We start from the raw sequence: 25,370 nt of genomic DNA on the forward strand, positions 1-25,370 counted from the left end.
CTCTTCTCTTGTACTCGGTCCAGTCCCTACTCCCTCAGTCCCTAAGATTCCTTCTAATAACCTATCTGTACTGCCAGCCCTTGCCTCAGGCTTTGCTTTTTGGGGGAGATTTCCAAGTTAAAATTACCATTGCATATATCACTTAATGTTATAGCTACAAATAAAGATGATGTAGGACAGTGCTCCAAATATACCAGTTAAACCTAGGGCCCACAAATTTATCTTCCTGAAAAAATCCTGATGTTTGCCTTTTGTGTGTTTGATTTGTTCTTCAAGATTGAACAAAACCTTTGCAGCTCTATGTGACCTTCTAAGCGATATAACTTGACAATTCTTTTAAAAACTCAATTTATTTTAATTCAAATAGTATACTAATCTCTCAAATGATGTCCTTACCCCTACAGAACTTTCTTTACAGTTGTTATGAGCTTCCTTTGACTTGTCACCACTCTTAAAAATTTTATACACCTTCTATATAATAATGGGTCACAGCCACTAACTTCTTAGCTTATACTTGTTAACCAGTTTCTTTGTCAAACATAAAAAAGAGATCATTAACGTTTCAGTAATCAGGACTAGCATGTTTTGAAGAATTTAGACTTTAGCATATAAACCACTCATTAGTGAGTGGTGCCAGTGGAAACCAGAGCACCAATTCCTTTCACTGAATATAACGTTTTCATCTCCTTCCTTATTTGTTGGCTGTATGTCGTGAGAAAAGGTGATAACCCTTTAGGATTTCTGATGTAATCTAGTTTTCTGATGGTTTATTTATTTACTAAATATAAAATAAGAATAACCAACTCTACCTTCCTCTGCTTAATTGTCATCACACTTGCCTGCAATGAAAATTGGCAAGCATTTCCAAAATTGACTGTGTTTCAGTAATATAAATAACTAGTCAGGAGATAGAATATGCCTTTTAATTTTTTTGGTAAGGCCATAATTTGGTGACATTTGCCCAGAATGGTTCATGATCTAAAGGTTTAAATGCCAAATCTCTCATACCCAACAAACTGTTCACAATTGTGTTTATTCAGAAATTTTCAGTGCATCAACATAGGGATCTCACATACAGATCTCATTGAGATGCCTGTGTACACAATGGTTAATCTTCTGACCTTAGCTTTTCACACAAGAAGATTGGTCTCCATTTCAGAGACTCTCTTCCCTGTTAAACCTAGCTGTTGAGCTCCTAATGCATGGGATGTTACAGATGTAGTTTTCCAATGTCTGGTGGTTAGTCTGTGTTGTTGTTTTTTTTTTTTTCCCGCCTGTCACTGCCCTACCCCATGTAAAAATAGAATGAAAAATACATAGATAAAATAATATGGTTGGTATGCCATTGAAATGGTGTGCTACAAATCTTTGGAGTAGGTAGAGATATTGAATGTGCTCTTCTCATCTTGTTTGATATTTTTTAAGTTTCTCAGGACTTTTTTAATTAGAAAAATGTTCTAAGAACAAGAGATTGTTTAGCATCATCACATCCTCTCACCACCACAGCATGGCTTACATGAGAAGCTTCTACATCGTAATCTTGGTTACTGGGGTACGTTTCGCCTCTGTAACAATTTATTGCTTTTGGGATACTAAGCCTTTTCTGTTTGTTTTAATTAATTGTTTATTTTGCTAATTTCTTTTGTCTTACACCTACAGCTTTTCCCCTCTATTTCTTTTAATCATGTGTATGTGCAGAAACGATTGACATTTTCCTTTAATTAAAGAAACTAATCAGTTGCAGTGTTCCACATGTAATTTTTGAATGTTCATGATATTTATTACTTTTATATTTCTGCTAGAAATTTATCATTTTATAAATTATTTCAAAACTCAAAAGTTTTAGAAGACTGAAATCTTGTCCCTGTATTTTAGAAAATAATAGCAGTTGTATAATGCATCTTTGACTTCTCTCCTTAAATATGTGAGGATAGAAAATGTAATCCAAATATTTTCATCCTGGTATAACAGTTCTTTTGATTAAAGAGGAAATGTTTGTTCTATAGTGAATCATAAATTATTTATAATGTGAATGAGAAAATGTTTATAAACATACTTTGGAAATAAATGGGAGTATTTATAGTAACTGGCATCTTGAAAGAAAATATATGTACTTTTGAGTGGACAGAATCATCTACTCTATGAATTTTCAAAGTTATATTTGAATTCTTGACTTTAGATCTGAAAGTCACCTTAGAAGTTATCTATGCTGTAGATTCTATGGCATACTCGCGTTTATAGACTTAATCTTAAGGCTTCAAGAGGCTGAGTATGTCTAGATCGGATACTTTGTTACCCTACAAGATTAGAATGGTGATATCTTTGTGAACTGGGTTCTTTTTATCTTTGTATTGGAGATCCTAATATAGTCCTGAGGCATAGTTGAAATACTAGTTTAATTAAATTTAGCATATTTTTCACTATATACATCATGAAATGAAAGAATAGCTGACAGACCTTTTATTTCTACCTGTGCTCTTTTGTGATTATACAAGTAATATATATTATTATGGGAAGTCTGGACAAGTAGAAAATAAAAATTGTCATTAAAAGGGTCGTTTTAAAAACCATACTACTTAGCGACAAATGAAGCCTTGGAACAAAATCATTGGTGTTGAATCATAACAAAGCCACTCTTGATTATTCTAGAATGGATTAAGGGCATATACCATGGTCCCATAGGACCTTCAGAATGCTCACATCTTCAGTGGCGTTCTGTAATAAAGCAGTGACTAGTAATGGGAGGGCTGTAAGAAAGAAGCCACACCATGGAATTGAGCTACCTAGTTACTGAAAGAAAAGCTACTTTGGGAAAGCAAACCCACCCCCACACCCCAATCCAGTATACCTCATTTTTTGCACCATCCTCTTAAATTTGAGGCTTTGCTCACCTCTGAAACTTTGCACTTCATCATACCTGAAACTTTGCACTTAGAAATAAGACCTAAACTTATGAGGTGAAGTATTTTTTAAATGATTATGTGAAGTCTTTCTCTGGGAAGCTTTATCCCCTATTCTTTAATATGTATGTATGTATTTTGAAAGTTGATTTTCAGTAAGTAACCTTTTATATTAAGGGTGTTAATCCTTTGTCTAATGTGGTGCAGATCTTTCTGATTTGATAGATTGTGGATTTCTCTAGGTCAGGGACCATGTGTAGAAGATAGTTTACAATGCAAGTAGTATGCATTTTACAATTTGTTGACGGTAGATCTCATGTTTTTTGTTAAGAAAACCCCAAAAGGACATAAGGAAACTTTAGAAAGTGTTGGCTGTATCTATTACCTTGATTGTGGTGATGGTATTATGGATATATGCATATGCCCAAACTCATCAACTTGCACACATTGAATATGTGCAGTTCTTTGTATGACAAGTATACCTCAGTAAAACTATTAAAAATCCCAACATACTGTCTAGCAAATGGTTTATTATATTTGCATCAAATGGTTAATGAGTTTTATTGTAAGCAAAGAAATTACAGTATTAGATTTACAGAGTACAAAAGTCAATTACAGTAGGAGGACTATGTCTAAAGGAAGAAAATTCAGTTAGAAGGTTGTTTTAGTAATCTACTTAAAACTATGCTTAGATTCCTGGCTTAGGCAGTAGGACAAGTAGTAGTCCCTTCACTAAGGAAAAAAAGAAAACAAAAAAACAGGAAGGAAATTCTTCTTTGGGAAGATGATGACCATCTGAGTATGGTGTGCAGGTTAGACAGCCATGTAAATAACATCAATATAGAAATAGCTAAGTAGTTTTGGATTCTCTATCTGAGCTAAACAAATTTGTGAATGATCATAGAGAATGTGGTTATTGAAGCTTGGAGTAGTAAATATACCCACAGAAAGTATTTCAATTTATTTTATGTAAACATAGCTATGTATGCATATTGATCAATATTAACTGTAAGTCATGATAAAGAACTGTGGTTTTAATCACTGATAACATAAAACATAATTTGCAAGCTACTTGTAAATAATGGTGACCCTTGTAAATAATGGTGACCCTAATAAATAGAATGATGAAGGTCATCAGTGGTTATATTTTAATGTCAAATAGTTAGTTCAATTTAAACAAATATTTCTTGAACAGTTGTTAGAGTTTGTATTGGTTTTATTCCATGGTAGTATCACAAGGACAAAAACATCACTTTGAGAAGAACTGCACTTAAACTGTTTATTGTAAACTAGAAATCATAGTATCAGGTTTGTAGAATACAAAAATCAATTGCAATGTAAATAGTGGGCTTTAAAAAAAAAAAAAAATAGTGGGCTTTAGGGAAATGTAACTAGAGGGGGAAAAAATCCAGTTGGAATGTTGACTTACCTGGTTTTAAGAGAGGGACTGATACGTTCAGGGCTATATTTTAAATAGGGTACCCTGCAGGATGGTAGATGAAGTCAAGGATGGCAAATCTAGATATGCAAATAAGAATAATGGATTATTTTGATAGTATAATACTAGGATAATTACCAAGAAATGGTAAATATGGACTTAGGTCTCATGTTAGCACTTTTGAACTTACTAGGTGATAAGGCTGGAAATCTACAAGGGTCAAAACTGGTTTCTTAGTTGGGTATATAAAGAAGGATGGTGTGTTCAGTGAAAGAGGAAATAAAGGACATCTCATAGTTTTAAAAAAAAAAAAACCAAAAACTTGGGAGTCTGGTTTTCTGATTTCTGGATTCTGGCATCTAAACTTGTAGGTAAGTATGGTATACTAGAAAAGAATAGACATCCTGCCCTCAAATTCCTAAAAGGTTATTTTTGGACATTAAGTTCTAGTTCCTCCTCTTTTTTTCTGTGTATAGAAGGTTAGAAGAGTTGAAATTACCTTTGTGAATCTGAGCTATGAATCCATCTACATGTAAAACCCTGCTGAAGTGAGATGAAATGGATTTTTCTTAAGTACATAAGTACAAAATACATTTTTAAAGAAGTAAGTTATTTCTTTTCATCTTACTCAGGGTGTATCATATTCTTAAGTTATTTTGGATGAGTACATTTGCAGTATTTTTGGTGATTTTTTTTTATTTGAAACTAAATAAAATCCCTAATTCATTTTTAATGGTTTTAGTTTTGATTGCTTCTTACATAAAATATTTAGTAAATAGTTTTATCTTTTAATCATACATTATTTTATGAGAAACTCTTGACTTTGAATCAGGTAACTATGAATTGATTTTTAAAGTGAGTGACGGCTTTAATTCTTGTCATGTAGTGAAAATGTTAATTCCTGTAATGGATTAATGCCTGAAATACTGAATTCAGAGACTGGCTAAAAATTTAACATCAAAAGAAATCTTGTAATTTCTGTTTGAATTCTTTAAAAATGAGGAAAGACTTTTCATAATCTATGTCTAATTAAGTCTGCAAAGTTACTTATTAATAGTGTATAAAAGTAATGTAATCAGATTACAAATAGCAGTGTAAATACAGTGCTTGATAACTGGGTAAAATTTTTCATATTAAAAATTGTATAGACTGCTAAATATATATTATATACATTAATAGTTTAAACATACCTTGTATTAATAATTACTTTTCCATACATACAGTACAAAATTAATCATAGTAAAAATAAATATGGTTTTAAAAAAGTTTACTTTGTGCACAGTTCAGTGACAAAGAATTCTGTTAACACTAACAGTGGTGAAGAGATACGAAGCAGGGAGAGTTAACTCTTGTTTACCAGAGCCTAGTTTTAGCTGAAATGAAACAGAGCTTAAAACTTGTAAATTGAGTTGTAAGTGGAAGACTGTCTGCTATTGATAGTCATGCAACTTATTCATCTTTCACTTGTCTTTTCACAGAGCTCCTTAATAAGCATTTATACTCAGTTTTTGGCAGCAGTGGAATCACTGAAGACATTCTGGGATGTTATGGATGAAATTGATGAGAAGACTTGGGTACTTGAGCCAGAAAAACCTACACGGAGTGCTACAGCACGCAGAATTGTATTAGGTAGGGTAAAAGAGGATTAAGGGTTTTTTTTATTTTTTAAAGGTGTTTTGAGTATATTTTATATTACTTTGGAAAAGGAATCTAAGATGACATTGGATTTTAGATGAGACTTTTTTGTATGAGGGATGAACTATGATTTATTAGTACATATTTAAATGTAAATATTTTAAGTAGAAAGGATAAGTACTGAGGTGTTTCATTATAAAAGGTGATGATCTAATCCATGGATGTAGCATTTGGAGATAGCGTCTAATTAGCTTTTATTTAGCATGGAAATTATGGAGTAGATTTTTTAAAAATTTCCATTACTTGGGAAAAGCTGTTAGAAATAATGAAGTCTTCATTTGTGAAACTAGACAAGATTAGTATGAACAAGTCTGGGAATATTTTCTAACAGAAATATAGAGGAGGATAAAAGAACCTGAAGTGGGCCATGCATGCCATTGAAGAGTAAAAAGAAAGCTTTACAAAATAATAATTGAATATATTTTAAGTATTATAGTATTAAGTATTATATATTAATTAATAATATTAAGTATTATATAATAAATTTTATTACTATAAATATATGAAATTAATAAGGAATAACCATAAATATCATCCTGGCAATATTACCATATTCTATTTACTATGAAATTACTGGTTTATATATTATCATTATGAGCGAGCAATACATGAAATCAGTTTTAAAGTTCAACCTTTCAAGATTTTAGATGTTTTAAAACTATATTTGAGATCACAGTAAATAAACTATAGTTGTATGAAGGATATTTTGATGTGAATCATATCCAAATTACTGAGCAGCTTGCATAGTTTCTACCCAGGCATAATAGATTATCTAGGTGGGGAAAGGGACACGTTAACGACAAGAAGTAAGAGAAGTACAGCAGTTCTACAAATAGTACTGTTACTGAGTTTGAAAAAGTCTTAACAGTATTTAATTTAGAATAAGTAACCAAGTTACAGTATATTTGTGAACAAGTAGATATAAAATGAAAATATTTTCTCCAAAGAAGTATAGTATTAATGGCCCCATTATATAATTATTTCTCCAGGTTATGATTAAATACAATTTTTACTTTATTTCTCAAGGTTCAGCATAAACAACCTTGGTTTTATTCACTTTCTTTATATATTTACGTTTTAGTTCCGTTTTTTTTCCTTCAGGCGTTGGTTTGCCTTTCTAGGACCAAGTTTTCAGCAAATTAATCAAAAGATTCGATAGTATGACTATTGTTGTTAAGTGAAAGTAGTTTCTGCAGCCATTAGTAGATGATATTGCTAAAGGCTAATGTGAAATTTGTGTTCATGGTAAAAAATGCATTAAACAGTGAGATTATAAGTTAACTTTGTAATTTTGTTTTTCTTATTGACTTACTGTACTCATTTTTTATTTTACTTGATTATCTCTTTTTGCCAGATCTGTAATAATTGTATTTATATTGTTGCCAACTTTAGCCAAAGGATTATGCTACAGTGTATAGAATTTATTAAGACATTTTTACCATAAAAATGAAATCCAAATTAACCTTAAACAATTACACTATATGTTCCTTCAATAAAAACAATAAAATTTCTGAAATTTGTACTATAGTATAGTTAAAATTTATCAAAGAATGTAGTATCAAGTAGAAATTGCTTATTCTTAGATTACATGAACTGTTAGTTGTTTTTGATACTAAATGAACAGTTTCCAAACATTTAATATGAATTGAACCCTTTGTTAGCCTACATAGGAAATCTTCACATGGAGAAACAATGTTTGTATAAAATTCAAATCTTAAACATTTATTTTTACCATTTATTGTATTTTTAGTCTTTTATGTTCTTTTCAAGAAAGTTATAGAGGTCATTTAGAGTATTTTTCAGTTTGTAACTTGCAATTTTTTATATTAAACATCTTTATCACTCCATAGAAAATTATAATTCAAATTTTAATGGAATTCCAACCAGAATTCAGGTGGCTCAGTGGTAAAGAATCCGGCTGCCAATGCAGGAGATGTGGGTTCAGTCCCTGGGTTGGAAAGATCCCCTGGAGGAGGAAGTGGCAACCACCCCACTGTTCTTGCCTGGAAGATCCCCTGGACAGAGGAACCCGGCAGGGTCTTCAGGGAGGGTTGCAAAAAGTCAGACACAACTGAGAGGCTGGACGCGCACACAGCTTATGAATTGGCACTGTCTTTTGAAACTTAGGATCCCAAATCTTTAGTCATGATCAAAGTTTTAAAATTACTTCACTTTTTTAAAATTATGAATTAGTAATGTATTTGCTTTTGTAAAAAACCATATAAAACAATCTTTCCTTGGATATACAATGAACTAAGTACCCAGACAAATTACTCCTTTATGTTTTTTTTATGAACCATTCTATTTCTAAAAGCTTTAATATTCTTTTATTCTAGGGAATAACGTTTCAATAAATATAGAGGTAGACCCCAGGCATCCCACTATGCTTCCCGAGTGCTGTTTTCTTGGAGCTGACCATGGTATGAGATCTCAGGTTTAAATGTTTTTAACAGAATCATAAAATCCTTGTCCACTACTGTAATTAAATATTCTAATGTATTATTATTACTAATGGTAAATATCTTAAATGAAAATGTCTCATTGTGAACTCTGTACTTCTGTGTTTCTTTTATATATATATATGTATATATATATATATATATATGATTTAGATTTTCTAATCAGATAGTTAGGAAACAAAATCCTGTAATTAACAAATACTATGTATATTTCAAATTTTGTAACTGCATGATGGTAAATGTTAACTTAACTTGTGGTAATCATTTTGCAAAATACCGATACCAGATCATTATGCTGTATACCTAAATATATAATACAGTGTTATCAGTTATAGCTCAATAAAGAGACAAATTCTGTGCCAAATGTGACTTTAAAAATGAAAACAGCAAACCCTAAATTGACATTTTTTTCTCTTTTTTAAAAAATATCTGAAGTGGTAAAACCCCTGGGAATTAGGCTGAGCAGAAACATACATTTGTGGTAGGTATCTTTGCAATATAATTTTTACTTTTTTCTATGATTAAACAAATTTAATAACAATTTTTTTTCATACTTTCAGGGATCCAGAAAACAGTCTGTTACAAAATTTGAAAGATGTTTTAGAAATTGACTTTCCAGCTCGTGCTATCCTGGAAAAATCTGTAAGTTTTATCAGTGCTTTGATATTCCAAATGGTATTGCATAGTGAAAATTAAATGTTCTTTTAGGCACCAGAGAAAAATGAGGCTGAGAATGAAGGAACTGGAAGAATATTACAACAGATTTCTGAACTGCAAGCAACAGTTGCATCAAACTTATTAACCTTTGATTGGTGTTATGAGGGTACTTTTTTCATGGTCTTCAAGCAGTGAAGTGATTAATGACATCTTTATTATTAAAAATAGGGGGAAAGTTCTAGTATAGATAATGAGATGTTTGGATTTTCTATACTGTCTACTTATGCATTACTGAACTAAAGTTCTAATTAGTTTGAAAGAAGTCTTTGTGAAAGATGGCAGTATAGTTTTTCAAAACTGAATAGATACTACTACACTGAAAAAATAATAGATTTATGATGAATGTAGACTACTAAATCGGTGGGATGTTTTTGTCTTTTTCCTTTAGTTACAGGCTTCTGAAGTTTAGTATAATCACAAACTGATGTCAGTTCCTGTTTTTGCATTCTATCATGGCATTATATTGATGTATAAACTAGGAAAATTACTTAAGCCCAAACATCTAGTGAGCCAGAAGTAGAACCTGTTTTTTAGTATATCTGTGTATATTATTTACTGGATGAAAAAGGAAGCCTTCTCTTGCAAATAGCTTTTCTAAGGTGTTAAACAGTGATGTGACTGTATTTTCCATAAGTAGCAATATAACATTTATAAAAAAGTTATAAAAATTTAACATTATCTAACACCATATTCATTCTTTTTTTCCTCCCACCCATCCCCGAATATTTCTTTTCTTTTGAAGGATTTTTCTATGGATTGTGGGATTTGTTATGCCTATCAACTTGATGGTGCCATTCCTGATCAAGTGTGTGATAATTCACAGTGTGGCCAGTCTTTCCATTATATATGCTTATATGAGGTAAAAATAAAAATATCAGCAAAACTTAACTGCATAGGAAATACATGTGAAATCTAAAATAAAATCTGTCTAGTCAATAGTGATCATCTTTTTTGCCATTAGCTCCTTTTACCATTCATTCCAAATGCCCTGTTTCATTTCTTCATGGTTACTGATGAACTGAGAAATGTTCTGAAGTATCCAAGAAGGGGGGACATGTATCTAGACTATATTCATGGACTTTTCACTGATGTATAACAAATTAAAGATTCTGATGGAACATTGGAATCTTTGTGTAAATATCTCATGTAACTACATTGTAGACTCAACCAAGTAGGACTAATGGTGGCAATAAAGTGAAAGGGAGCTAGTACTACAGAGTACCTGTTACTTTTCAAGCTATATTTAAGTATAGAATAAATGTAATAATCCTACTTTTGATATTAAGAATGCATTTTGTGATCTGAATATCTCACAACACTTAGTGACACTTTACTTACTATTTATTGTATGTTAAGTCTGCTTTCATTCCTGTCTACAGTCACTTGCTCTCTAGCATTTATCTTAGGGCACAGTGGACATATAATTACTATGTGTGCATCTGTCTACAAAAACAACCTGTCATTGCATAGTGCTTTCACTGTTCAAAGACTTCCTTAAAATCACCTCATGATTTTTGTGATCAGTTTAGTGGCTGGTGCTATCTGCAGTTTAACAGTGGAGAATTTAGGTAGGGATGTCAATTTACATTATATAAAATCATAAAATATGAGGTCTAATTATAGAGATACTCTTAAGGGAACATATGCTTTCTTTTGTAATAATGAAAATTCATTTAATTTTTAAAAATGGGTTGCCTCCTGCTTGTAATTAATGGGTTGAGAATTAACCCCACTACTGGTGATTAAGATCAGAATTAAGACCTAAATTTTAAGAGCCTGTGGTATCTTTTATAGCAGGAGTTCTTAATTTGTGATTCATGGATTTAGGTTAGGTCTGTGAACTCCATGGATGTGAACACACTATTTTTGTGTACAGCTGTTCTAGGGTAGAGAAGGTCCATACGTTTTATCAGATTCTTAAAGGGGCCTGTAATTTGGTTATAAATCAGTGGTACAGACCTTAAAATCCATACTGGTTTCCTCTTGTTTTTCAGCATTTTAGTAGTTTGGTATTGGCTCAGAAAATGTTCTTCTTACTCTTGCAAAAGAAAATTAAGAAGGCAAATCTTCTGACATAAAAATATAATGTACTCAAAAAGAATGAAATGATATTTGGAATACCTGTAATCATGTTGACATTCCTCCTCTTTCCTTCTCTGTTCAAAATTTTCAGTGGTTGAGAGGACTACTGACTAGCAGACAGAGTTTTAACATCATATTTGGTGAATGTCCGTATTGTAGTAAGGTAAGCAAATTATCTGTCACATTTCATAAAACTGTACCTAGCTTTCAGTAATGTGTTTTAGAAGATATATTTATATAGTATAGTATAGAAGATTTATATATATAGTACATATAGTATATAATTTTATAGTATATCAGTATATATAAAACTTTTAGAAACATTTGTCAATTTATTTTAAAAAAATTTCTAAGATAAATTTGCCTCTATTAAATATTTTAATTTACAGATTTCTCTTTTGATCAAAAATAGGTTAACCCCTTTTCTAGGTTTTCTAGATGATCTGAATCTTAAGTATTTTATTTATTACCTTTCATTATACCATTTCTAATATAAAGCATCCCTCTCTTTCTATAAGCCAATTACCTTGAAGATGTCTGGGAGAAAAGCCTGAAATAAGAATGCAGCAGTCCTGTGAAGAGCCAGAAACTTAAATTATCAAAACGATTTTATTTGATAACTTCAGAGAAAATATAAAGCAAGACATACTAATATCAAAAGAAAAATAATGGTGAAGCTGTAATAATATATATCCACTTTTATCTCTTCACTAAATGTAAACTGGGACACTGCAAACCAAAATCCTGTAGAACTGTCTAATTCTGTGACCTCCATACCAGTTGTAGAAGTGTTTGTGTACCAAGATGGGGAGCTTGACTTGTTGAACATATCTGGATTGGTAAAATCTTGATGGGGTTCATAACATGAATTTGGGAATTGTATACAGCTGGATTTGTGTGGAGAACTTTTTACATCATTTTGAAATTCTTGAGACTCACAATATTTTTGTCTTCTTCTTGTGCTTTCCTATGAGAAAATACATATTTATTACATGTTAGGTTTGAGTTATCCAAGTACTTTAGTGTACTCTTTAAGAATGCTAAATAAAATGTGTTACATAAGATCAAGTTTTTGTGTGCTTTTTTATTTTTCCTGAGAAGTTATTTTTAGGTTCTGGATTTTAAGTATTTATAAAACATCAATCAATCAATCTGGTTAATTTGATTGGATCTTTTAAACCAAGAAGTAGGCTATTTCTTAAATAATCTAAAAATAGGATAGCATATGAAAATAATGATTTTTTGGCAAGGAAAAAACCAGGCTTAATCTTAGGAGGATAAGAACAGTCATAGTTAGACGGCTCTTTGGTCAGTAATAATTAAGGATACTAGAAGCACTGGAGCATAGAGAGGTATCAGCCGTGGCCTGTCCACTGTAGCCTCCTGCCCAAGCACCAATATCTTCCCATTACAGACCTCAAGAAGACAGCTGGAAAAAATCTATTTGTTCAGAAATTGACCTGAGAAAAGATGCTCACTTTTCTCTATAATCAGTCTATACAAGTTAGTTTTACCATGCCCAAAGAGATGTCTTGACATCTCTTTGGCTTTTCCATTAAGAAATTACTGAGATAACTATGAACTACTGCCTGAGAGCTAAGAAAGTCACACGAATGAAAGTTTCCTAAAGTTTTGTCAGCTTAATTCACTAAAAAGGCAAAATGAATTAATAGTTTTTCCAGTAGGCCAATAAAGCATAGTTCTTTCACAAAGAAATATAGCATCAAATCATATTTCTAAAGGATAAGAGCCACAGGTAAGCTAACTTAAACAGTATTTACATACAACTTAACTTACATGTAGAAATGAATGATCTAGTTAGTCCCCAGCTAGGTAAAAACAGAAGTCGACTAGTGAAATTTCAAGACAGTCCTCTCCTGTGTGACTTACATACCTTGTCTCTCCTTAACCAACAGCAGATGATGTCAAATGGAAAAGCACTCATAGAAGGATTTAACCCTCAGCTGTCTTCCTGAGAGCTCTGATTGGGAAAGACAGCCTATGGTAGGATTGGAAAAGTGGCTCACTGTCTGCCTGTTTATGAGTAAAGTTTTATTGGTACATAGCCCTACTGACCACCACTACTTGCATTAAGCAAGGGATAGCAAACAGACAGCATCTCACATCCTTCTTACTAGAAAACATTGCTTTTAGTAATTAACTGAGAACTACTAGACATAAATGGCAAAAGGCAAAAAAACTGGAAGAAACTCACATGTTCTTCAACACTACATCCATACCTCAGAATACCACCTAGCAATAAAAAAAGAATGAACTATCAATAGATGCAAAATTTGGATGCATCTCACAGACATAATGGGGAAAGACATAAAGCCAATCTGAAGTTACATAGTGTATAATTTGGTTTATACTGACATACTCAAAATGACAACATTACAGTGATGCAGAACAGACCAATGCTTTCCAGGGTTTGGGATTGGGGAGACCATGTCACTGTAAAGCAACATGAATTCAGTTATCATTACCAGGATACTGAAGATGTTAAAAGAATAAAAGAATATTACAAACTACACAGTGCTGACAGATTTGACAAGTTAAATGAAATGGACAAATTCCTTGAAAGATCAATTACCAAAACTGACATAAGAAGAAAAAGAAAATCTAATAATCACTGTATTTGTGACAGAGAGTAAATTCATAATTTAAAATTTTACAACGAAACTATAGACGATAGTTTTCTTGCTAAACTTTCATTCATGAAAGACAAATCTTATTGAAACATTTTCTGAAAATAGATACTTCCCTCTAATGTAACTTGCACAGTGACTGGAAAACAAAACCACATAAGGACACTGAAACAAAAAATTACAGACCACTATCTCATCAACAGGAATATAAGAATCTATAATGGAAAAACAGCAAATTGAATTCAGTAGGACAACACATTATAACTAAGTGGAGTTTATTATACTAGTAAAGATGAAAAATTATATGATCTGAACACATCCCCCAAAATAATACCCATTCCTGACTAAAATTTATTCTTCAGTAAACTATAAATACAATGAAATTTCCTCAGCCTGATGATAAAAGGCATTTAGGAAAAATCTACAGCTAACATCATACTTAGTGGTAAAAGAATGAATGCTTTCCCCCTAAAATGAGGGATGTAAAATGGATGCCCTCTCACTACTACATTGAATAGTCAGTATAGTATTAGAGGTCCCAGCAGGTGTAGTAAGACATGAAAGAAATGAAAGACATGTACATTAGGAAAAAAACTTTCAGAAAACATGATTGATTATGTAAAAAATCCTAAGGATACAAAGGCGCTACTAGAATAGTGAAGTGAACTGCAGGAAGATCTCAAGACACAAGGACATTAAAATTTTATTTCTATATACCAGCAACAAATAACTGGAATATGAAGTTTTTGAAAAATGACATTTAAAATAGGATTAAAAACCAAAATACTGAGAAATCATTTTAATGGAAGCAGTGTAGGCTATCTACACTAAAAAACATTGTTTATGGGGAGGGAGGTGGGAGGGGGGTTCAGGATGGGAACACATGTAAATCCATGGCTGATTCATGTCAATGTATGGCAAAAACCACTACAATATTGTAATTAGCCTCCAACTAATTAAAAAAAAAAAAAACAATGTTTAAAGAAAGAAATGGAGAGAAGTGTCAGGTTCTTGCATTGGAGAATTCAATGTTGTTGGGATTTCAGTTCCCTTTAGACTGATCTGTAGATTCAATGTAGTCCCAATTAAAATCCCACTGTGCTGTTTAGTGGAAACTGACAAGATGATTCTTAAATTTTATGGAGGTGACCAGGATTTAAAATGGCCATGGCATCTTTGAAGAAAAGAAAGGGGTTGAAGGACTACCTGATTTTAGAACTAAGGATAAACAAATAAATTGATTGAAAAGAGAGTCTAAAAATAGACCCATTTATATAGTCAGCTGACTTCTGAAAAGGGCTCCAAAGAAATTTAATTAGAAAAATCTAAAAGTATGCTACTCTGGGACTTCCCTGGTGGCCCACTGGCTAAGATTCTGTGCTTCCAAAGCAGGAGGCCTGGGTTTGATCCCTCGTCAGGGAACTAGATCCCACATGCCACAGCTAAGACCCAGTGCAGCCAAATAAATATTAAAGAAACAGTACTGGGATAACTGGCTTACAACATTGAAAAAATGAACGTCAACCTCTATGTCACACCATACCCAGTTGATTTGAGATGGCTCATAGACCCAAATATGAAAGCTAAAACTACAGACCTTCTAAAAGATATCAAAATAACTTTGTGATCTTCAAGTAGGCAAACTGATACACTGAATTTCAAATAAAAACAAATAGTTTCTGTTCATAACAGACTAAACAGGCAGGATGCACACAAGGAGAACACTTCTGCAATATAGATATTGAAGAGGGGACATGTAATACGTAGAGAATTCCTACAACTTAAAAACAACTATCCAAATAAAAGACAAACACTTGAAAGGGCACTTCACAAAAGAAGCGCTATGAGTGGACAGTCAGCACAGGAGAAGGTGCTTGCCATGACTAGTTATCAGGTAGGTGGTAACTGGAATCACTGTGAGATACTAATACACAAAACGCTATAATGGCTAGAAAGACTTACAAACACCAAATAGTGGGGAGGGAGGATGTGCAATGGCTGGAATTTGCATACATTATTGGTGGGAGTATAAAATGGCAAGTATCTGTTAGCTTTTTGAAATGGTGAACATACATCTCTCCTGTTACCCAGCAGTTCCACTTCTCAGGACAAACAGAACATATCCATAGAAGGACTTGTGTCATAACTGCAGACAGTGACTGTGGCCATGAAATTAAGATGCTTGCTCCTTGGAAGGAAAACTATGATAAACTCAGACAGCATATTAAAAAGCAGAGACCACTTTGCTGACGCAAGTCCATATAGTTAAGCTATGGTTTTCTCAGTAGTCATGTATGGATATGAGAGTTGGACCATAAAGAAGGCTGAGTGCCAAAGAATTGATGCTTTTGAACTGTGGTGCTGGAGAAGACTCTTGAGAATCCCTTAGACAGCAAGGAGATCAAAGCAGTCAGTCCTAGAAGAATTCAATCCTGAATGTTCATTGGGAGGACTGATGCTGAAGCTGAAACTCCAGTACTCTGGCCGCCTGATGCGAAGAGCTGACTCATTGGAAAAGACCCGGATGCTGGGAAAGATCAGGAAGAGGGCAGGAGGAGAAGGGGGCCACAGAGGATGAGATGGTTAGATAGCATCACCGACTCAATTACATGAATTTGAGCAAACTCCGGGAGATAGTGAAGGACAGAGGAGCCTGGGGTGCTCCAGTCCATGGCATCAGAGTCTGACACTACTTAGCAACTGAACAACAGGAAGAAGGGTCAGGGGAAGCCCAGGTGCCCACTAATAGGAGAATGTATATACAAGTTACCATGTAACTATACGATGGATGTAACTATACAACTCAACACGAAAAAGAACAAATTACTGGTGGGTGCAATAATATGGAGAAATTTCAAGAAACCATGCTGAGTGAAAGAAGCTAGAAAAGAGGGCATACCATATGACTACCTGTGTGTAAAGGGCTTCCCTGGTTGCTCAGATGATAAAGAATCTGCCTGCAATGCAGGAGACCCAGATTTAAACAAACTAAATTTAGTGACGAAAATCAGAATATAAGAAATTGTCTATGAGGGAAGGGGACTGACTGAGAAAAGGAACAAAGAACTTTCAGGAGGGATAAAATCTACACACGCCTATCGCATTACCACCCCAATTAAAACAAATCCATTTCTTTCCTTGGAATGTGGGCATCAGTATTTTTATATCCCTCTCTACTACATACTCAAGTGATACCAGTGCCCATTAAGGGTTGAAAAAGCATTCAAGAATCTCAATTTTGTCACTGAGTAATATTTGTCTTTAATTTTATAAATGGGAACTATAAAACTATAAAATTTTATAAATGGGAACTTCTGTTCATTTGAAGTAGATTATTATCAATTTAAAAAAGAAAACAAAATAAATGATGCTACCATTGTTTTTATAACAGAATAAATACAAAAGACTCCTATTAGTACTAAAAAAGCATCTCTCTCTCTCTAGATAAGCTTGTATGCTTGCTGGTTACATGAGAAATGCCTACCTAGTATGCTTCTAATTTTTGCCTTGGCTGCCAAGAAGTTCAGAGGCAAATTCAGTGCTCACTTTAGCAATTCACATCCCAGTTGGCTGATTAACCAATTTGTTTTTCTTTCTTTGGGTGGGGGAGAAATGGGAGGAGGGGGCATTAAATTATTTTATTTCATATTGTAAACTACCTCAAGTCATTTGGGGAAAATGATGTTATTTAAATAATAAAATGTTGGCTGTTCTGGGAAAAAATGTTTTGACTGCAGATATAAATACCTTGTACGCCTCTTGTCAAAAAAGGTTAAATTAGGAAAGATTTGCTGTTGCTTGAATGAGTCATCTGCTAGAGGTGAGTCACTAGCCAAAGACTATATGGATGATATAAAAAATATGTCATTTAAAAATACAACTGGACTTCTCTGGTGGTCCAGTGGTTAAGAATCTGCCTGCCAATGCAGGGGTTCAATCCCTGGTCCAGTAAGATTCCACATGCCATGAGGAAACAGCCCGTGTGCCCTGGAGCCTGTGAACCACAATGAGAGAAGCCCACAGCTCATCAGAACTAGAGAAATCCCTACTCACTGCACCAGAAAAAGCTTGCACACAGCCAGGACGATCCAATGCCCCCAAAAATAAGTAAAGAAAGAATAGTAAATACGACCACAGTGACATCTGCTGATGAGCTGGACATTGGAGGAGTCTATGTAAAAGTGTGGAATACGGTGAGTCCCTCAGGGATCACAGACAGCATAACAAATTCAAGTGCCTTTCATTACATTCTCAGGCTGAAGAAAGAATCAGATCTGCAGGCAAAGGTGCTCATGTCACTCTGTGTCTGTGATAACTGGTGTTGGCTGCTTTGGTTTTATCTGCCAGATAGGATATTTTCTGTCCTTTCTTATTTAGTGCAACTGTACAACCTTGGTCCTCGGGAGAAAATAAGTCTTTATTCCCAAAGGGCATATTCTAATGTAACCTTAAGGAAGGCAACAAGAAAACACCTCTTACCTGCACTGTTTCACTGCTAAACAATCCAGTCAGCTTCTCCTCTTGCACTTTTCTCCTTGGTGTACGGGACTCAGCACTTCGCTCACTGTGGCCTTTTTTCCCTATTAATGTATTCTGCACCTGATAGACTTGTTTTGTTGCAGCCTTTCCTGAATCAACCTGTTGACACCCAGGAAGTAATGACATATACAGTGAAAACTTTTGACATTTGTAAAAGAAAACTGCATTCATGTCCAGATTCTTGAAAACTCTATACTTGCCAATTTTTGAACAAAGGAAGAAATAAAGAGGAAACCAACAAATGGAAGTTACAGAAAAATAGAGTAGTTGGCAAGATCCAGGCCTATTCTCATCAATAGGACAAGACCAATTAAAATTAGTGTCACTGTTGTGCACTCTTTAGAAATTATCTCTACAGATAACTTGCTTATTGAAAATGGCATTTTTTACAGAAAACTGTCACATTTTAAAACTGCACATGAATTCATTATTAACCTTTGCTGGGAGTGGATCCAGTACATCTTTTCAGTTTAAATTCTTATTAATTAGAATCTTAGTTTCCTATCATTGAAGTGAGCCTAATTAATGTGAACATATAAAAGGAGCTTATGATATTGCTTACTTTTTTATACAGGTAATTTAACCTTTGAACAGATGAATAACAGTCCATGTCATCTAATTCTGTGTACTAGTATCAGAGGTTAAATTCTATAACAAGCTTGCTGTCTCTAAGGTTTCTTTTTCACACCATGCTGTTATCTGGGGGGATGACTGACTCTCAGTAACCTTGAAGGAGACACGGAAATAGAAGGGCAGCTCCCACAATACAGCTGGAAGACTGAAAGCCACAGTGAAGATCCTCATGTGAAGTATTTGTTCAGCAGCTTCATGTTTACAGCAGCTGAAAGTGCCATCACCTTTTTTTCACGGGTTAAACAGGGGGCAGAAGATAGGAGCAGTACAAGGGGGAAATAATGGAGTAGCCAGTGCCAAACTAGAGAATGAATTACATTGGCTGGGCAAGCAGAGCCTTAATTTCTAGTCTCTCAATTTTTAGCTTCTGTTGCCAAATATGTTCACTCTTTCCCTTTAAAATATGCTGGTGTTTTGTGGCTAGGCTTAAGCTGTCACACCACCATTCTTTATTCACCCCTCCTCTCGGATCCCAGGTTCTCAAAGGTGGCAAAGCCACTGCTTCTCGGTAGCCTGAAAACTGGAATTGCTGTCTGATCACTCAGGGGTTCTTTATTTCTACCACTCCACTCTCTCCAACTCCTAGGAAAATTCATGTGTAACCATCTTCTGAGCCAGTTTTCCATTGAAGTCGTCTTGGTAATAAATGCCCATCATACCACGAGTGTGAAACACAGGGTTTCCCAAGGCCTCTCTACACAGTTCTATCCTAATAAAATGCTGACTTGCCAATCATCATGAAATGTGTTCTGTGACGTAAAGCATTAGTTGAGATATTAATTGATGATTTCGGTGCCTCTTGTATGCTAGGCACTTTAGCTATGACAGTTTTGGGCCCAGGAGCCTCTGATGCACAAACAAAGTTTGTTCTAATATATTCAGTCCTCTGTGAGGCCTCCTGGAAGAGATGGTGCCTTCCTGGATCTGCTGTCAGTTGGCTGGATGGTTAAGTTGTGCTGCCGTGAGCACTTCTAGCTGATAAACAAAATGATATCCAGTATATGGAAAATTTCTATTTCCAGGGAAACTTTTAAAATCGTAAAAGTGAAGTGGGATCATGAAGTTTAACCCTTAATTGTGAACAGAGTAAAACTTTTTCTCAAAGATATAAAACTAAGTATAGAAAACACTCTGGATATCTCACATAATCAAACAGAAGGACATTATCCAAATGTGTGTCACTTTCCAGAAAGTGGCTATTCAAATAAGGTAATTTTTATTTAATTTTCCATTGACACTTCACACTGTTTTACAGAATCAGGAATACTTTTATACTCCTAAAATTAAATAAGCAAAAATATGCTTATAATTAAGAATTTATATGCTACTTTTTCTCACACAGAAAATAAATATGAAGACAAGTTTAACAGAATTATTGTGGGACGTAAAGCTCAAGAAAGAAATCTGTAGACTTTTAAGGTCAATACAAAGATTACTACTATCCATAATAACTTATTCACCCCTGCATTTGCTATGCAAACCTCAGATTTAAGGTGAAAGAAAGAACAAACTTTTTCTTGCCTGAAATGTAGGATAGCTTGAATATTTTAAACTATGACCTACAGCTACTCCCTGCCTCCATAAGCATTCTTACTGAATATGGTTTCCTTCAGTGAATTCTGGACATGACATCCCAATGGATGGCATAAATAGACTGAGGTGGCCCTGATGACAGATTCTTCTAATTCAACTCTAGTCTCTTCACAACTACCAGAGAGTAATTTCAGCTATGCCTACCGTCACCTTGATTGAGGCAAATACCCCCAAAGATTTGCTTTTCAGGACAAAATGTCAATATCTCCACCACCTTAACAAAAGTTTACTTCCAGTTATTTCCATTAATAGTATTTAAGGATTTCAAGAAGGCAGCTCAGTTTACAGGGAACAGTTTATGATGCCTAGTACTGGAAAAATCCTTCCCTCCCTCCTTTTTTTTCCCCCCAAAAAGATGCTATGAGTTTCTAAGATTCTTATGGTGATAGGCTATTTTCCAATACCTAACCAAAACATTTTTGTTATAACTACTAAATTTAAAGGTACAACTGGAACCTCCCTGATCGGTCAGTGGTTAAGAGTTCCCCCTTCCAATGCAGGGAATGTGGGTCTGATCCTTGGTCAGGGAACTAAGATCCCACATGCCTTCAGGGGAACTAAGCCCACATGCTCCAACTACTGAACCTGTGCATCTCAACTAGAGAGCCTGCATGCCGCAGAGTCCACACACTCTGGAGCCCACACAACACAACTTGAGAGAAACCCCACAGCCCTACTCAAGAGCCCGTAAAGATTCCTCATGCCACAAATAAGATCTGACATCACCAAAAATAAATATTTAAAAAATTTTAAAAAAGGCACAAAGCAAGCTGAGGGAAATAACACTTAATTAAATATTCAAAACTTTCATTTGAAGACTGAATTAGAAACATTTTATTTATCTAATTATATATGCTTCCTGGTCTACTGACCTTTTTTCCAAGAATCTTTGTCCAAAAAGCACAAGTCTGGAGTTCATTATTTATTCTGTTAAATGATTAGGTCCATGTATAGAGTAACAAGAAATGTTATTAGTTGCTAATAAGGGAATTCTATCTAAAAAGAGAGAAATTTTGGGCCATGTGATTGATATTCATTCTGGACTTAAAAATGATTTTTGTTATAGAAGCAATGAACTGTGGAAACTATCCTGTACTTGATCATTCAGGAGAACTGAGTACAGGATAGTTTATATTAGTATACTGTGTTTTTTATCATCTTCAAGTCTGGATTTTGCAGCATTTCAAAATCTGTAAACTTAATTTAAAAATAAAAAGATACTTAAGGTGTGGTCACATATGGTGAATCTATATACTATAATTATTAAATATATTCAGTTCAGTTCAGTTGCTCATTCGTGTCCGACTCTTTGTGACCCCATGAACCGCATCATGCCAGGCCTCCCTGTCCATCACCAACTCCCAGAGTCCACCCAAACCCATGTCCATTGAGTCAGTGATGCCACCTAACCATCTCATTCTCCGTCGTCCCCTTCTCCTCCTGCCCTCAATCTTTCCCAGAATCAGGGTCTTTTCAAGAGTCAGCTCTTCTCATCAGGTGGCCAAAGTATTGGAGTTTCAGCTTCAGCATCAGTCCTTCCAATGAACACCCAGGACTGATTTCCTTTAGGATGGATTGGTTGGATCTCCTTGCAGTCCAAGGAACTCTCAAGAGTCGTCTCCAATACCACAGTTCAAAAGCATCAATTCTTCGGCACTCAGCTTTCTTTATAGTCCAACTCTCACATCCATACATGACCACTGGAAAAACCATAGCTTTGACTAGTCAGACCTTTGTCGGCAAAGTCATGTCTCTGCTTTTTAATATGCTGTCTAGTTTGGTCATAACTTTCCTTCCAAGGAGTAAGCGTCTTTTAATTTCATGGCTGCAATCACCATCTGCAGTGATTTTGGAGCTCAGAAAAATAAAGTCAGCCACTGTTTCCACTGTTCTCAAAATACTAGAGAGATAAAGTCAATGTTCAATAAATATTGATCTGCTATGAAGTATATCCTGATTCATCTCAATGTCTATATACTGAAGCTGATCCAACAGAAATTAACTAAAGTCTTAAGAATGCATATTATTCTTAATGTTTTCTGTTTACTCATAATCAAAGTGCTCTAATCAAAAGGGAAATACAATATTTTTGATTGAGGCTCATTGGAAAAAAATGTTTTATGTTCTATCTCTGCATATAAAAAAATGGTTTCACAGCAAACCATTGAATTTGATGAAACTGAAAATTCTGGTGGATAATAATTAGAATTTTATATCAGAGGATATAGCTATCAGTTTTTTTAATGGCTTCTTTTATATTTCAATTAAGTTTATGAAACTGAAAAACTCCAAAAAGGAAAAAAATCTACTTAAATTAGTGTAGATTAAGTGGTGACCATTATTGCAAGGGAAATACTATGTCAAGGAAATGGCTCTTTGTTTTGTTGCAAAAGTGATAAAAACACAAAAGTCAATAAAACTGTTAAAATAAGTCTCAGTAATTACCAAGATCAAAATCCAGTGGCTTTTTATTAAACATGAACTTTTGTTCTGCCTTCTGCAATACGTAAATAGTGCTGACAACTGGTTTGTGAGGCACTTGCTACAATAAAATGTAATTGTATCATGAGAGAAAGGTGACAATCAGGAGATCATGAAAAAATTACATATTCTCACTGGTAGTTAATTAGCCATGCAAAACCTCCTCAAACAGATATTCTCTTCTATTAGGAATGATTACTATGCAGGCCTACAGATGTCAATACCACAGTCATTCAAATACTTCTTTCCCTACTAATTGAAGGTTGTAAAGCTCTGGTGCCAAGGTTTTGCTTCCAAAGAGCTAATTTATGACTAGAAGGATATTTTATGTCTTCAGTTGCAGCAGCTACAAAATTCAGCAAATCAGAACCATCTGTGCGCTGATACTTGACTCACCATTCATCGAGCAGCCTATCAGTCACATTAGTTTGCATCTTGCATTCTTGGCTCGTGAACACTTATGATGATCCAAAGTTCAGAAGAAATATTAAAAATGAATGGCATCCTGACCCTACCCCAATGTACATGCATCAGGAAACAAAGCCCTCCCCATTTTTTTTTGCACATGAGCAGTGTCACAGCAGGGCTGAACATCTAGCTGCCTGTCCAGTAATGTTGATAGCAGTTTCAGGTTCCTTCATCCTCTTAAAAAATGTTTCAAGTTTTAATTCTTTTGTGTTATTTCCAGTTCTAATTCTCTTTTTAATTTTTAGTGCTGCTCTGAGGGAGTCACTTGCATAAAGTGGAATGCAAAACTTTAAAAAATAACTTATTTCAAAAATTGTTTTTACAGATTGAAATATCAGCACATACAAATAACCTGGTAAAATCTAAGAATATTATTATTACCACCAAATTGTGGCTGAATGAGTAAGCAAAAGCAGAGGGATGACTAAAGAAAATCTGAAGGAAAACAGAAAAAAAAAAAAGATTTTTCATGAATAAAGTTGGATTAGCCTTTAATATCTTACTCTAGTCCTAGCTCTGTTATATTAGTGACTGCTTTATTTATTTAATAACACACAACAGGGCACACAGGTTCTACTATTTTTCTCTAAAAGACAAGTCAAAGGGACCTTCAACAAAATTTCTTGGAGCTCAGTTAGGGGATACAGGAATTAGAAATTATAAGAAACAGGACTGTCAGACTCATTCTGACACCTAAAACAACTTCATTTGGTAGATAAGCTTCACAGAAGGTCATCATTGGACTGCAGGAGCTGTTACTTACCTTTTGATTGTTTGGAGCACGCATATTTAAGCTCTCTCCTTTAGTGCAAAACTCCAGTGGTCCTAGAGGTATTCCACTTGGGTTCAGAATCTTCCTGAGCATTTGATAGTCTGGCTTTTCATCATATGCTAAATTATGAGCACATACCAAATACTGGGCTATTTCACCTGTGAAGTATTAAGTTTTTTTTAATATGTCATTCATAATAGGCAAAAGTTGTCAAGACTTCAATATTCTCAAAATCTCAGTTGTTTTTCTCATACACAAGAATGTGCATGTGCATACATACATCCTCCATGAAGAAACTAAGAATGAGCAACTCAATGTAAAGTACTTTTCAAATGATATCCAAACTTGACTGACATACAGTGACCTACAGATTTGACAAGATGGAGAAACAGGTGGGCTTTTATTTACATGTCTTTGTTGATAAAGATTGTAATTCACTCATCAAAGGAAGCCATTTTAAAATTATAGTTAGTGATTTGAATTTATGGGGTGCAACTACTAAGAATTACATGAATAACAGACTAGCCATGCTTCACACTTTTTTCCTAAAGTTTTCAAAATTCAGTTAAAAATAAGTTTTTTTGAAGTTTTAAAAATTCAGTTAAGAATACTTACTATAAACCTCCTTAAAGGAAAAAAAATCACTGAAAATTTTAATTAAGGCTTTGATTTTGAGATTACAACAGTACTTTTAGAAATGACCTTGAATTCTATGGTTTTAGCCATGACTGACCTTAGAATTTGCCAAACCTCGCTCAGGTCTCCCATACCAACCTAGACCAGTGCAACCACAGCTTAATCTTTCTGATTTAGAGCACGAGAAGTTGCCATCTTTTATTTCTTCTCTTCCCCAGAACCGTGGAGTAATCTCCCCACAAGAAAAAGAGTTGCAAACTACAAACTTTTAAATACATTCAGCACGAACAGAATCCGTAACCAAAATGA

The 25,370-nt window shown here is 34.2% G+C and overlaps 2 protein-coding genes across 9 annotated transcripts in view; one reads left to right on the plus strand and one right to left on the minus strand.

The window, feature by feature from the left end:
- The window catches only part of FANCL (FA complementation group L), an 85,455-nt gene extending 73,105 nt beyond the window's left edge, over positions 1-12,350 (plus strand). For all 4 annotated transcript variants that reach the window (XM_043917952.1, XM_043917950.1, XM_043917951.1 and 1 more), the window contains 7 exons: positions 5,817-5,967; positions 8,370-8,453; positions 8,928-8,973; positions 9,053-9,134; positions 9,952-10,068; positions 11,383-11,454; positions 11,810-12,350. In XM_043917952.1, the coding sequence (XP_043773887.1) occupies positions 5,817-5,967; positions 8,370-8,453; positions 8,928-8,973; positions 9,053-9,134; positions 9,952-10,068; positions 11,383-11,454; positions 11,810-11,845 (588 nt within the window). In that variant the 3' untranslated portion in view covers positions 11,846-12,350. The remainder of the gene's footprint in view (positions 1-5,816; positions 5,968-8,369; positions 8,454-8,927; positions 8,974-9,052; positions 9,135-9,951; positions 10,069-11,382; positions 11,455-11,809) is intronic.
- The window catches only part of VRK2 (VRK serine/threonine kinase 2), a 100,757-nt gene continuing 87,268 nt past the window's right edge, over positions 11,882-25,370 (minus strand). For 4 of the 5 annotated variants that reach the window (XM_043917946.1, XM_043917945.1, XM_043917947.1 and 1 more), the window contains 3 exons: positions 24,417-24,583; positions 18,419-18,577; positions 11,882-12,258 (listed from right to left, as the gene is read on the minus strand). In XM_043917946.1, coding sequence (XP_043773881.1) covers positions 11,914-12,258; positions 18,419-18,577; positions 24,417-24,583 — 671 coding nt within the window. In that variant the 3' untranslated portion in view covers positions 11,882-11,913. Of the gene's footprint in view, positions 12,259-13,506; positions 13,545-18,418; positions 18,578-24,416; positions 24,584-25,370 lie in introns of all 5 variants that reach the window. The other variant, XM_043917948.1, reaches the window with a different exon arrangement.

The sequence above is a fragment of the Cervus elaphus genome, chromosome 11 (assembly GCF_910594005.1).
Source record: "Cervus elaphus chromosome 11, mCerEla1.1, whole genome shotgun sequence".
In the NCBI taxonomy this organism is placed as follows: Eukaryota; Metazoa; Chordata; class Mammalia; order Artiodactyla; family Cervidae; genus Cervus; species Cervus elaphus.